This window comes from Triticum urartu, chromosome 7A, assembly GCF_056163025.1.
Source record: "Triticum urartu cultivar PI428250 chromosome 7A, HENAU_Tu73, whole genome shotgun sequence".
NCBI classification, from domain to species: Eukaryota; Viridiplantae; Streptophyta; class Magnoliopsida; order Poales; family Poaceae; genus Triticum; species Triticum urartu.
In genome coordinates this window covers 350,302,002-350,315,039 of record NC_141879.1, presented here as the reverse complement: position 1 = coordinate 350,315,039, position 13,038 = coordinate 350,302,002, and the positions used below count along the sequence as shown (strand labels likewise).

Sequence of the window (13,038 nt, the reverse complement as noted above, 5' to 3'; positions counted from 1 at the left end):
TTTCCTTCTACCATACGAGGAGGCCGTCCTGGAAGCCAGGGGCGACGACAAGATCATGGCCAACTGGTTCCCAATGGTCCTTGCGGGCGCGCCGCGCGCCTGGCTCCTCCACTTGCCGGAGTCTTCTATCGCCACCTTGGAGGAGCTACGCAACCTCTTCGTCACTCGCTTCGGGGAACCTGTGGACCCCATCATCGCAGCTCTTCTCGGTGGTTCGCAAGCACCACCCTCAGATCAGCACGTCAAGTCGTACCTTCGCCAGATCAGCGTCGCTTCCAAGTGCCCGGGGGCTCCGCCCGGCTGGGCCGCGACTAGGCCAACCTCACCTTCGACTCGAAGGACCATCCCGCCTCCACTGCTGGTTCGGGTGCGCTCCTGATGTTGTGCACGCCCACCATCTGCCACGTATCCATCACCAAGACGCTCGTCGACGGTGGCACCGGCCTCAATGTGCTCTCCGTCGAGGCCTTCACCCTCCTTCACGTACCATTCGAGCGGCTCCGCCCCAGCAAGCCCTTTTCGGGAGTTGGCGGAGGCCCCGCACGCTCCCTGGGGAAGATCCGCCTCCCCGTGACCTTCGGCACGCGCCACAAGTACCGCACCGAGCTCATCGACTTCGACATCGCCCGTATTGGCCTTCTATACAACGCCATCCTCGGGTACCCAGCCTTGGCCCAGTTCATGGCAGCGACCCATCCTGCTTACAATCTCATGAAGATGTTGGGGAGCCAGGGTGTCCTCGCCATCAAGGGGGACACCAAGGAGGCCTTGGCGGTGCTCAAGCTCGCCCTCAAGGCCGCCGCGACAGCATGACCCGCCGACATGGATACCTCCAAGGCTAAGGGAGCCGCACCAACCAAGAAGAAGTAGTTCTTCACTCAGGGCACGACAGAAACCAAGAAAGTGTTGGTCGAGGAGGAAGGGTCCTCTGGGGCAACCTTTACCATAGGCGCCAACCTCGAGCCCGCTCAGGAGGAGGCGTTGGTGAAGTTTTTGCATGCAAACAAGGGCGTGTTCGCCTAGGAGCCCGATCAGCTGCTAGGGGTACCAAGAGAGGTAATAGAGCACCACCTGAAGGTGTGCCCCAACGTACGCCCTGTGAAGCAGAAGGCAAGGTGGCAGTCCACGGAGAAGCAAGCTTTCATCGTCCAAGAAACTCGCAAGTTGGAGGTTGCGGGTGTCATTCGCGAGGTTCGTTACCCCGAGTGGCTGGCGAACCCCGTCGTCGTCCCCAAGAAAGGCGGGAAGGAGCGGATGTGCGTCGACTTCACCAACCTCAACAAGGCCTGCCCCCAAGATCCGTTCCCGCTTCCACGCATCGACTAGATCATCGACTCCACCGCCGAGTGCGACTTGCTATGTTTCCTAGACGCGTTCTCGGGATATCACCAGATCAAGATGGCGGTAGAAGAAGTGGAGAAGACGGCCTTCCTGACCCCGTGTGGGGTGTACTGCTACACCTGCATACCGTTCGGGCTGCGCAATGCGAGCGCAACCTTCCAGCGACTCATGCACATCGCCTTAGGGCGTCAACTCGGGAGAAACGCTGAAGCCTACGTCTATGACATTGTAGTAAAGTCTCGGGAGGTGGGGACCTTCATCCAAGACCTGGAGGAGACCTTTGAGAGCCTTCGCCAGGTGGACTTGCAGCTCAATCCGGAGAAATGCATGTTTGGTGTCCCTTCCGGCAAGCTGCTAGGTTTCCTGGTGTCCCACAGGGGGACCGAGGCCAACCCAGAGAATGTGAAGGCCATTGAAGACATGAGCCCACCATAGACCCTCAAGGAAATGCAGAAGTTGGCTGGTCGGGTGACTGCGTTGGGGCGCATCATCTCCAAGCTGAGAGAGCGTGCCCTACCCTTCTTCAAACTGATGAAAAAGAAGGGACCGTTCGAGTAGACCCCGGAGGCTGACCAAGCTTTTCAAGACCTCAAGAGATACCTGACCAGCCCTCCAATGATGGTGGCGCCACGACCTCGCGAGCCTCTAGTGCTCTATCTTGCCGCCACCCCGTACTCAGCCAGCGCGGCTCTGGTGGCGGTTCGGGAAGAACACCAAGCCAAGGTTGCATTGCGCCGTGCCACACCTCCAGCAGAGACGACGCAAGACCAGAAGGGCGCCACAAGGGCCACAGCAGCAATGGCAGAGGATTAGGCTCGGCAGGACGACGCCCCCAAACTCATGAAGACTTCGGCAAGCTACCAAGCATTGGGGGCTCTACCTCCTCAGGGGGCATCCCAGCTCCCAGAAGGCGCAAACCTCATCAGCACGTCTACCCTTGTCGAGGACCCGGTATACTTCATCAGCACGATGTTGCGGGACGCAAGAGCACGGTACCCCATGCCTCAGAAGCTCCTACTCTCGCTCCTATTGGCCTCGTGAAAGCCGCGACACTACTTCCAGGGCGACCCCATCAAGGTTGTCTCGTCTTACCCTTTGGAGAGAGTTCTCAGGAGCCCCAACTCTGTCGGAAGAGTCGCTGAATGGAACATCGAGTTGCAATTATTCCAGCTGGAGTTCAGTACTACTAGGGTCATCAAGGGGGCCACGCTCGCTGATTTCGTGGTAGAATGGATGGACGCCCCGGCGCTTGGAGAAGGCGAAGACCGGTCCCTCTCGCTGGGAAGTGAGGTGCCTGATGGCTGGGTCATGTATTTTGATGGTGCCTTTGCGCGCCAAGGCGCGGGGGCTGGAGCAGTACTCATCTCGCCCACTCATGACAAGCTCTACTATGCCGTGCAGCTCTGCTTCCAGCAGGGCGAGAAGGTCTCCAACAACATTATAGAATACGAGGGCCTCATAGCCGGCCTGAAGGCTGCGGCGGCGCTGGGGGTGAAGCGCCTTACTATCAAGGGCGACACACACCTCCTCGTCAACTTCTCCAACAAGGTATACGAGCCGAAGGATGAACACATGGAAGCATACCTCACGGAGGTGCGCAAGATGGAGAAGCAATTTCTGGGCCTGGAGTTGCAGCACGTGCCCCGTGGCACCAACAAGGAAGCAGACGACATCGCCAGAAGAGCATCCAAGCGTCAGCCCCAGGATCCTGGTGATACGTCTCCAACGTATCTATAATTTTTTATTGTTCCATGCTATTATATTATCAACCTTGGATGTTTTATATGCATTTATATGCTATTTTATATGATTTTTGGGACTAACCTATTAACCTAGAGCCCAGTGCCAGTTTTTGTTTTTTCCGTGTTTTAAAGTATCGTAGGAAAGGAAAATCAAACGGAGTCCAATTGACCTGAAACTTCATGGAACTTATTTTTGGACCAGAGGAAGCCCACGGAGTATCGAAGATGGACATCTTCATCATCCCGACGCTCTCCATGACGAGGAGGGAGTAGTCCACCCTCGAGGATGAGGGTATGTACCAGTAGCTATGTGTTTGATCTCTCTCTCTCTCTCTCGTGTTCTTGAGTTGATATGATCTTGATGTATCGCGAGCTTTGCTATTATAGTTGGATCTTATGATGTTTCTCCCCCTCTAATCTCTTGTAATGGATTGAGTTTTCCTTTTGAAGTTATCTTATCGGATTGAGTCTTTAAGGATTTGAGAACACTTGATGTAGGTCTTGCGTGGGATACCCGTGGTGACAATGGGGTATTCTATTGATCCACTTGATGTATGTTTTGGTGATCAACTTGCGGGTTCGCCCATGAACCTATGCATAGGGGGTTGGCACACATTTTTGTCTTGACTCCCCGATAGAATCTTTGGGGCACTCTTTGAAGTTCTTACTGTCGGTTTGAATAGATGAATCTAAGATTGTGTGATGCATGTCGTATAATCATACCCACAGATACTTGAGGTGACATTGGAGTATCTAGGTGACATTAGGGTTTTGGTTGATTTGTTTCTTAAGGTGTTATTCTAGTATGAACTCTAGGATAGATTGAACAGAAAGAATAGCTTCATGTTATTTTACTACGGACTCTTGAATAGATCGATCAGAAAGGATAACTTTGAGGTGGTTTCGTACCCTACCATAATCTCTTCATTTGTTCTCCGCTATTAGTGACTTTGGAATGACTCTTTGTTGCATGTTGAAGGATATTTATATGATCCAATTATGTTATTATTGTTGAGAGAACTTGCACTAGTGAAAGTATGAACCCTAGGCCTTGTTTCAATGCATTGCAATACCATTTGTGCTCACTTTTATCATTAGTTACCTTGCTGTTTTTATATTTTCAGATTACAAAAACCTTTATCTACCATCCATATACCACTTGTATCACCATCTCTTCGCCGAACTATTGCACCTATACAATTTACCATTGTGTTGGGTGTGTTGGGGACACAAGAGACTCTTTGTTATTTGGTTATGGGGTTGCTTGAGAGAGACCATCTTCATCCTACGCCTCCTACGGATTGATAAACCTTAGGTCATCCACTTGAGGGAAATTTGCTACTGTCCTACAAACCTCTGCACTTGGAGGCCCAACAACGTCTACAAGAAGAAGGTTGTGTAGTAGACATCAAGCTCTTTTCTTGCGCCGTTGCCAGGGAGGTTAGCGCTTGAAGGTATATCTTTAGATCTTGCAATCGAATCTTTTTGTTTCTTGTTTTTGCACTAGTTTAGTTTATAAAAGAAAATTACAAAAATATGGAATTAAGGGTACCTCATATGCTTCATCTTTTTAATATCTATCATGAAAATAAGGAATCCGATAATTGTGCTCAAGTGCTAGAAGAAGAATGCATTAGAATGTTTGGCACTCAATATTTGAATGATGAGCATGATTGCAATGTTGTTAGTATGAATTCTTTGAATATCCATGATGCTAATGATATGCAAAGCCACAAGCTTGGGGAAGCTATGTTTGATGAAGATGATATTTTTTTACCCAAGTTTTGATGAGAAAATTTATCATGATGAAAGCATGCCTCCTATTTATGATGATCATATTGATGAAAGTGGATTTGGAGAGGTCATGACTTTATTTAGTAATGATTCCACTATTTCGGAAGAGGTTCAAAGTGATTATGAGAACAAAGTTGCTATCTATGATGATTATTGTGATGACTTGTATGCTATTAAGAATAATTATAACCATGAAACTTTTCATCATGATTTTCATTTTCAATTGGATTATGCCTCACATGATAGTTATTTTGTTGAGTTTGCTCCCACTATTATGAATGAGAAGAATTTTGCCTATGTGGTGAGTAGTAAAGTTTCTATGCTTGTAGATCATGAAAAGAATGTTTTATGCGATGGTTATATTGTTGAATTTATTCATGATGCTACTGAAAATTATTATGAGGGACGAATATATGCTTGTAGGAATTGCAATAATATCAAGTTTCCTCTCTATGTGCTTAAAGTTTTGAAGTTATGCTTGTTTTTCTTTCCTATGCTAGTTGATTATTGTTCCCATAAATTGTTTGCTCACAAAATCCCTATGCATAGGAAGAGGGTTCGACTTAAATGTGTTAGTCATATTCTTCATGATGCTCTCTTTATGTTTCAATTCATATATTTTATGTGAGCATCATTGAAATCATCATGCCTAGCTAGGGGCGTTAAACGATAGCGCTTGTTGGGAGGCAACCCAACTTCATTTTTGTTCCTTGCTTTTTGTTCCTGTTTAGTAATAAATAGTTCATCTATCCTATTTTTAGATGTGGTTTTATGTTTTAATTAGTGTTTGTGCCAAGTAGAACCTTTGGGAAGACTTGGGTGAAGTCTTTGTGATCTTGCTGTAAAAAACAGAAACTTTAGTGCTCACCAGATTAGCTGCCAGTTTTTACTGGAGAGTGCTATTAAGTTTATTATTTCTGCAGAGTATTAATAGACAAATTCCTCAGGTCCACCAATTTATTTGAGAATTTTATGAGTTCCAGAAGTAAACGTTTGATCCAGATTACTATAGACTGTTCTGTTTTTGACAGATTCTGTTTTCTATGTGTTGTTTCCTTAGTTTGATGAATCTATGAGTAGTATCGGAGGGTATGAACCATAGATGAGTTGGAATACATTAGATATTACACCAATATGAATTTATAAGGAGTTCACAACAGTACCTAATTGGTGATTTATTTTCTGATACTAACGGAGCTTATGAGTTTTCTGTTAAGTTTTCTGTTGCGAAGTTTTCAAGTTTTGGGTAAAGATTTGATGTATTATGGAATAAGGAGTAGGAAGAGCCTAAGCTTGGGGATGCCCAAGGAACCCCAAGGAAATATTCAAGGAAAACTAAGATCCTAAGCTTGGGGATGCCCTGGAAGGCATCCCCTCCTTCGTCTTCGTTCATCGGTAACATTACTTGGAGCTATATTTTTATTCACCACATGATATGTGTTTTGCTTGGAGCGTCATTTCATTTTCTTTTGTTTTGCTTGCTGTTTGAATAAAATACCAAGATCTGAAATTATTAAATGGGAGAGTCTTCACATAGTTGCATAATTATTCAACTACTTATTGATCTTCACTTATATCTTTTGGAGTAGTTTGTCATTTTCTCTAGTGCTTCACTTATATCTTTTAGAGCATGGTGGTGGTTTTATTCTATAGAAATAGATGAACTCTTGTGCTTCACTTATATTATTTTGAGAGTCTTTAGAACATCATGGTAGTTTGCTTTGGTTATGAAACTAGTCCTAATATGATGGGCATCCAAGAGGGATATAATAAAAACTTTCATATAGAGTGCATTGAATACTAAGAGAAGTTTGATACTTGATGATTGTTTTGTGATATGAAGATGGTGATATTAGAGTCATGCTAGTTGGGTAGTTGTGAATTTGAGAAATACTTGTGTTGAAGTTTGTGATTCTCGTAGCATGCACGTATGGTGAACCGTTATGTGAAGAAGTCAGAGCATGATTTATTTATTGATTGTCTTCCTTATGAGTGGCGGTCGGGGACGAGCGATGGTCTTTTCCTACCAATCTATCCCCCTAGGAGCATGCGCGTAGTACTTTGTTTCGATAACTAATAGATTTTTGCGATAAGTATGTGAGTTCTTTATGACTAATGTTGAGTCCATGGATTATACGCACTCTCACCCTTCCACCATTGCTAGCCTCACTAATACCGCACACTTTTCGCCGGTATCATACACCCACCATATACCTTCCTCAAAACAGCCACCATACCTACCTATCATGGCATTTCCATAGCCATTCCGAGATATATTGCCATGCAACTCTCCACCATTCCATTTATTATGACACGCTCCATCATTGTCGTATTGTTTGCATGATCATGTAGTTGACATCATATTTGTGGCAAAGCCACCGTTCATAATTCTCCCATACCTATCACTCTTGAGTCATTGCACATCCCGGTATGCCACCGGAGGCATTTATATATAGTCATATTTTGTTCTAAGTATCGAGTTGTAATTCTTGAGTTGTAAGTAAATAAAAGTGTGATGATCATCATTATTAGAACATTGTCCCAGTGAGGAAAGGATGATCGAGACTATGATTCCCCCACAAGTCGGGACGAGACTCCGGACGGAAATAAATAAATAAAAGAGGCCAAAGAATCCCAAATAAAAAAAGAGAAAAGAGGCCATAAAAAAAGAGAAGGCCCAAAAAACAAAAAAAGAGAGAAAAAGAGAGAAGGGGCAATGCTACTATCCTTTTACCACACTTGTGCTTCAAAGTAGCACCATGATCTTCATGATAGAGAGTCTCCTATGTTGTCACTTTCATATACTAGTGGGAATCTTTCATTATGGAACTTGGCTTGTATATTTCAATGATGGGCTTCCTCAAAATGCCCTAGGTCTTCGTCAGCAAGCGAGTTGGATGCACACCCACTAGTTTCTTTTGTTGAGCTTTCATACACTTATAGCTCTAGTGCATACGTTGCATGGCAATCCCTACTCACTCACATTGATATCTATTAATGGACATCTCCATAGCCCGTTGATACGCCTAGTTGATGTGAGACTATCTTCTCCTTTTTGTCTTCTCCGCAACCACCATTCTATTCCACTTATAGTGCTATGTCCATGGCTCACGCTCATGTATTGCGTGAAGATTGAAAAAGTTTGAGAACATCAAAAGTATGAAACAATTGCTTGTCTTGTCATCGGGGTTGTGCATGATTTAAATATTTTGTGTGGTGAAGGTAGAGCATAGCCAGACTATATGATTTTCTAGGGATAACTTTCTTTGGCCATGTTATTTTGAGAAGACATGATTGCTTTGTTAGTATGCTTGAAGTATTATTATTTTTATGTCAATATTAAACTTTTGTATTGACTCTTATGGATCTGAATATTCTTGCCACAATAAAGAGAATTACATGGATAAATATGTTAGGTAGCATTCCACATCAAAAATTCTGTTTTATCATTTACCTACTCAAGAACGAGCAGGAATTAAGCTTGGGGATGTTGATACGTCTCCAACGTATCTATAATTTTTGATTGTTCCATGCTATTATATTATCAACCTTGGATGTTTTATATGCATTTATATGCTATTTTATATGATTTTTGGGACTAACCTATTAACGCAGAGCCCAGTGCAAGTTTCTATTTTTTCTTTGTTTTAGAGTATCGCAGAAAAGGAAAATCAAACGGAGTCCAATTGACCTGAAACTTCATGGAACTTATTTTTGGACCAGAAGAAGCCCACGGAGTATCGGATTTGGACCAGGAGAGTCCCGGGGTGCCCACGAGGGTTGGGGGCACCCCCCTAGGCATGCCCCCTGCCTCGTGGACAGCCCGAAGATCCACCGACGTACTTCTTCCTCCTATATATATATCCGTATACCCATCAAACTTCGAGGAGCACAATAGATCGGGAGTTCTGCCGCCAGAAGCCTCCGTAGCCCCTGAAAACCAATCTAGACCCATTCCGGCACCCTGCCGGAGGAGGGGAATCCCTCTCTGGTGGCCATCTTCATCATCCCGGCGCTCTCCATGATGAGGAGGGAGTAGTCCACCCTCGGGGCTGAGGGTATGTACCAGTAGCTATGTGTTTGATGTCTCTCTCTCGTGTTCTTGAGGTGATACGATCTTGATGTATCGCGAGCTTTGCTATTATAGTTGGTCCTTATGATGTTTCTCCCCTCTACTCTCTGGTAATGGATTGTGTTTTCCCTTTGAAGTTATCTTATCGGATTGAGTCTTTAAGGATTTGAGAACACTTGATGTATGTCTTGCGTGGGATACCCGCGGTGACAATGGGGTATTCTATTGATCCACTTGATGTATGTTTTGGTGATCAACTTGCGGGTTCCGCCCATGAACCTATGCATAGGGGTTGGCACACGTTTTTGTCTTGACTCTCCGATAGAATCTTTGGGGCACTCTTTGAAGTTCTTTGTGTTGGTCTGCATAGATGAATCTGAGATTGCGTGATGCATATCGTATAATCATACCCATGGATACTTGACGTGACATTGGAGTATCTAGGTGACATTAGGGTTTTGGTTGATTTGTGTCTTAAGGTGTTATTCTAGTACGGACTCTAGGATAGATTGAACGGAAAGAATAGCTTCATGTTATTTTACTACGGACTCTTGAATAGATCGATCAAAAAGGATAACTTTGAGGTGGTTTCGTACCCTACCATAATCTCTTCATTTGTTCTCCGCTATTAGTGACTTTGGAGTGACTCTTTGTTGCATGTTGAGGGATAGTTATATGGTCCGATTATGTTATTATTGTTGAGAGAACTTGCACTAGTGAAAGTATGAACCCTAGGCCTTGTTTCAACGCATTGCAATACCGTTTGTCCTCACTTTTATCATTAGTTACCTTGCTGTTTTTATATTTTCAGATTACCAAAACCTTTATCTACCATCCATATACCACTTGTATCACCATCTCTTCGCCGAACTATTGCACCTATACAATTTACCATTGTATTGGGTGTGTTGGGGACACAAGAGACTCTTTGTTATTTGGTTGAAAGGTTGCTTGAGAGAGACCATCTTCATCCTACGCCTCCTATAGATTGATAAACCTTAGGTCATCCACTTGAGGGAAATTTGCTACTGTCCTACAAATCTCTGCACTTGGAGGCCCAACAACATCTAAAAGAAGAAGGTTGTGTAGTGGACATCACTTGGCGTCTTCGAGGAGCGGCTCTTCAAGCCATCAGCAATGCCACTGCTTTCAAGAACAACTCAGCCTCGGGAGGAACTCCCGCAGCCGCCTGCCTCAGGAGCCCCAGCTTGTGGCCCGACCTCAGGAGCATGCCTACTCCTGGCGCTCGAGCCCCGGGAGGGATGCTGGACGAAAGAATTCAAGGAATACCTTATGCAAGGGGCGTTGCCAGAGAAAGAGGAGGACGCGGAGCGCGTGGACCATCAGGCCACGGCATACTGCATCCAGGATGGTGATTTATATAGAAAGTGACCAAATGACGTTACTCTATGTTGTATCTCAAGGGAACAGGGAAAGAACTGATACACGGTGGAGACTATGGGCACCACTCGTCGTCGCGAACCCTCGTCGGCAAGGCATTCCTAAGTGGATTCTACTGGCCTATGGCGCCAATGACGCGGCTGAGCTGGTGAGATCCTACGAGGCCTGCCAATTCCATGCCAAGCGAATCGATCAGCCACCTCAGGGCCTCTAGACAATCCCACTCTCATGGCTGTTTGCGGTCTGGGGGCTGGATATTCTGGGCCTGTTCCCCCGGGCGCATGGGGGCTATCGATACCTCTATGTCGCCATCGACAAGTTCACTAAGTGGCCGGAGGTTGAAGCCGTTCGCACCATCCGAGCTGGTTCTGCAGTCAAGTTCATCAAGGGCCTCGTGGGCCGTTTTGGGGTCCTCAACCGCATCATCACCGATAATGGCTCACAGTTCACTAGTAACCTCTTCAAGTCATATTGTGCTAACCTTGGAACACAGATCTGCTACGCCTCAGTAGCACACCCCAGGAGCAATGGCCAGGCCGAACGCGCCAATGCGGAGGTCTTGAAGGGCCTCAAGACCAGGACCTTCAAGAATAAGCTCGAGGCCTGCGGCAGGGGCTGGCAGGACGAGCTCCAGTCTGTGCTGTGGTCGATCCGCACCACCGCCACCAAGACAACGGGCGAAACCCCGTTCTTCCTCGTCTATGGAGCGGAAGCAGTCCTCCCTCATGAGGTCGAGTATCGCTCTGCATGGGTCCTGGTGTCTGATGAGATGCAGCAGGACGCCATGCGGGGGATGATACCAGCAGGCGCTGCGGTGGTACCACTGTCGCAGCGTCCACTCCAGGACTCATGAGGTGGGTGACCTCGTCCTGAGGCGGGTGCTCTCCAGGGAGGGGCTGCATAAGCTCTCGCCCATGTGAGAGGCCCCATTCAAGGTCGTCCACGTCTCTAGGCCTGGCGCCGCGCGCCTGGGGACACAAGACCGGGTACCCGTCCAGAACGCCTAGAACATCCAACACCTCCAAAAGTTCTACCCATGAAGAAAGGGCCAGTGCCTGTGAAGAAGGCCCGGTGCCTGTGAAGAAAGGCCCAGTGCCTGTGAAGAAAGGCCTAGTGCCTGTGAAGCAAGGCCTCGTGCCTATGAAGAATCGCCGCCCATGACACTCTCACGTAATAATGAGTGGGGTTGTACACACCCTGGAGCCTCAGGAGAGCCGCCCTTGGGCCTCGGGGGCTCCCTCGCACGCCGAGTGGCAGCACTTAGCTCCGCGCTAGTGAGAAGACGTCAAAGACTATACTAGGTGCCGGACGCGGCTTTTCATTTACTTTCCGAAGTTGGCTCGCCCCTCTTTTAATTGAAATTTGCTTTCTGGGATCTCTTGATGGTCCCGTTTTATCACTTTCTGCCTCTGTTTCTGCCTTCGCCTCTTTGGTCAGCCTGAACTCTCCCTCGCGTCCCTCGCGAGGGGGCTGAACAGGTACCTTTGTGAGCTTCCTCCTTCTGCCTTTTTGCGAGGCACCCTTGTTTGAGCCCACAAGTTGGCGCACCTCTCCTGGTCCGTGCCCCACGGACATCGCGACGCGAAGCATTGAGTCAAGGACAGCGACGCCTATAACCAAACCCCGGGTGAGCGATAAACCTCTTACGATTTTTTTGCAGTTCCTAAGTGCATATCAAGTCAAGGAGGCCTCGACAAGCACTAGGAAGCGAGCGCCTCGTGAGGAGGAGGTCACTCAAAAAAAGTCGGGCTAAGTTATCCCTACATAAAACGATAATGTTATGACACGGCACAGGAACGGCAAACATAACATAATGATTGAGATCATAGTTCGATACACGCCCCTCCGGGGCCCACTCAGGTTTCTTTTTGATGCAGGAAGGAAAAGAAGAACAAAATAGAAGTGATGCCTATAGCGGTTCACGGGCGCAGGCCCCAGCGCCCTCCTGAGCTCAGCCAGACCCCTCCTCGCGCTTCACGGAGGCACGGCGACGAGACGACCCTCTACCGTTTTCGAAGCGGGCACGGCGGCGTGGCGGCAGGTCGTAGCCGCCGCTGCTGGGCTGTCGCTAGGGCAAGAGCTGCCATAGCCGGACGAGACGTGGTCGGCACCAAGGGAGGGCTCGCTCTCATCCTCGTCGCGGCCGTCCCCAAGCCCGAGCACCTCCTCGCCGTCGCTCACCTCGGGGCAGCACCCGACGCATCGACCATCTTCCCCAAACACCCTTACATAGAGGGTCGCGTCACCGTCGTACTTGAAGTGAAGGATGCACCGCCTGCCCAGGTCGCGCACGCGGGCGAACGTCTGCCAACCATGAGCCAGAGCTACATTGCCCGTGGCGGAGACTGCGACCACAACCCAGGAAGCCCTGCTGCAGCAGCCGTCTTCCTGTAGCCAAAGCCCGCCAGGACCTGAGGCCGGTAGCTCGACGAGGAAGAAGCGTGGGAGCTGAAGCCAGTTGCCGGCCGGGTTCTCCGACCAGACAATGAACTCCGGCAACGTCTCCGCCGAGTGGAAGCGAGGCCGGGGAGGCCGCGCGACCACGGCGCATCTCCCTCCATCAACGGGGCCACCACAACCGGAGCGACCCCTGCCCCGCGAAGCGGCACCACCATGGCCCCGTGGAGCCGCGGCGAGGGTTGCAGGGTGCTTGCGGGGACGGCCGCGTCCACCCTTGGGCACCAGAGA

The 13,038-nt window shown here is 48.0% G+C and overlaps 1 protein-coding gene across 1 annotated transcript; it reads left to right on the top strand.

Annotated features, from left to right (window-relative positions):
• The first annotated feature begins 378 nt into the window (after window positions 1-378).
• Window positions 379-813, top strand: LOC147959570 (uncharacterized). Its single transcript, XM_087532739.1, has one exon. It carries the CDS (start codon window positions 379-381, stop codon window positions 811-813), a length of 435 nt encoding a protein of 144 aa, XP_087388865.1.
• Window positions 814-13,038: the final 12,225 nt, after the last annotated feature.

Bases quoted from the DNA above. Each gene is read 5' to 3' on its own strand.
- LOC147959570 (XM_087532739.1), top strand. From the start codon at position 379: ATGTTGTGCACGCCCACCATCTGCCACGTATCCATCACCAAGACGCTC.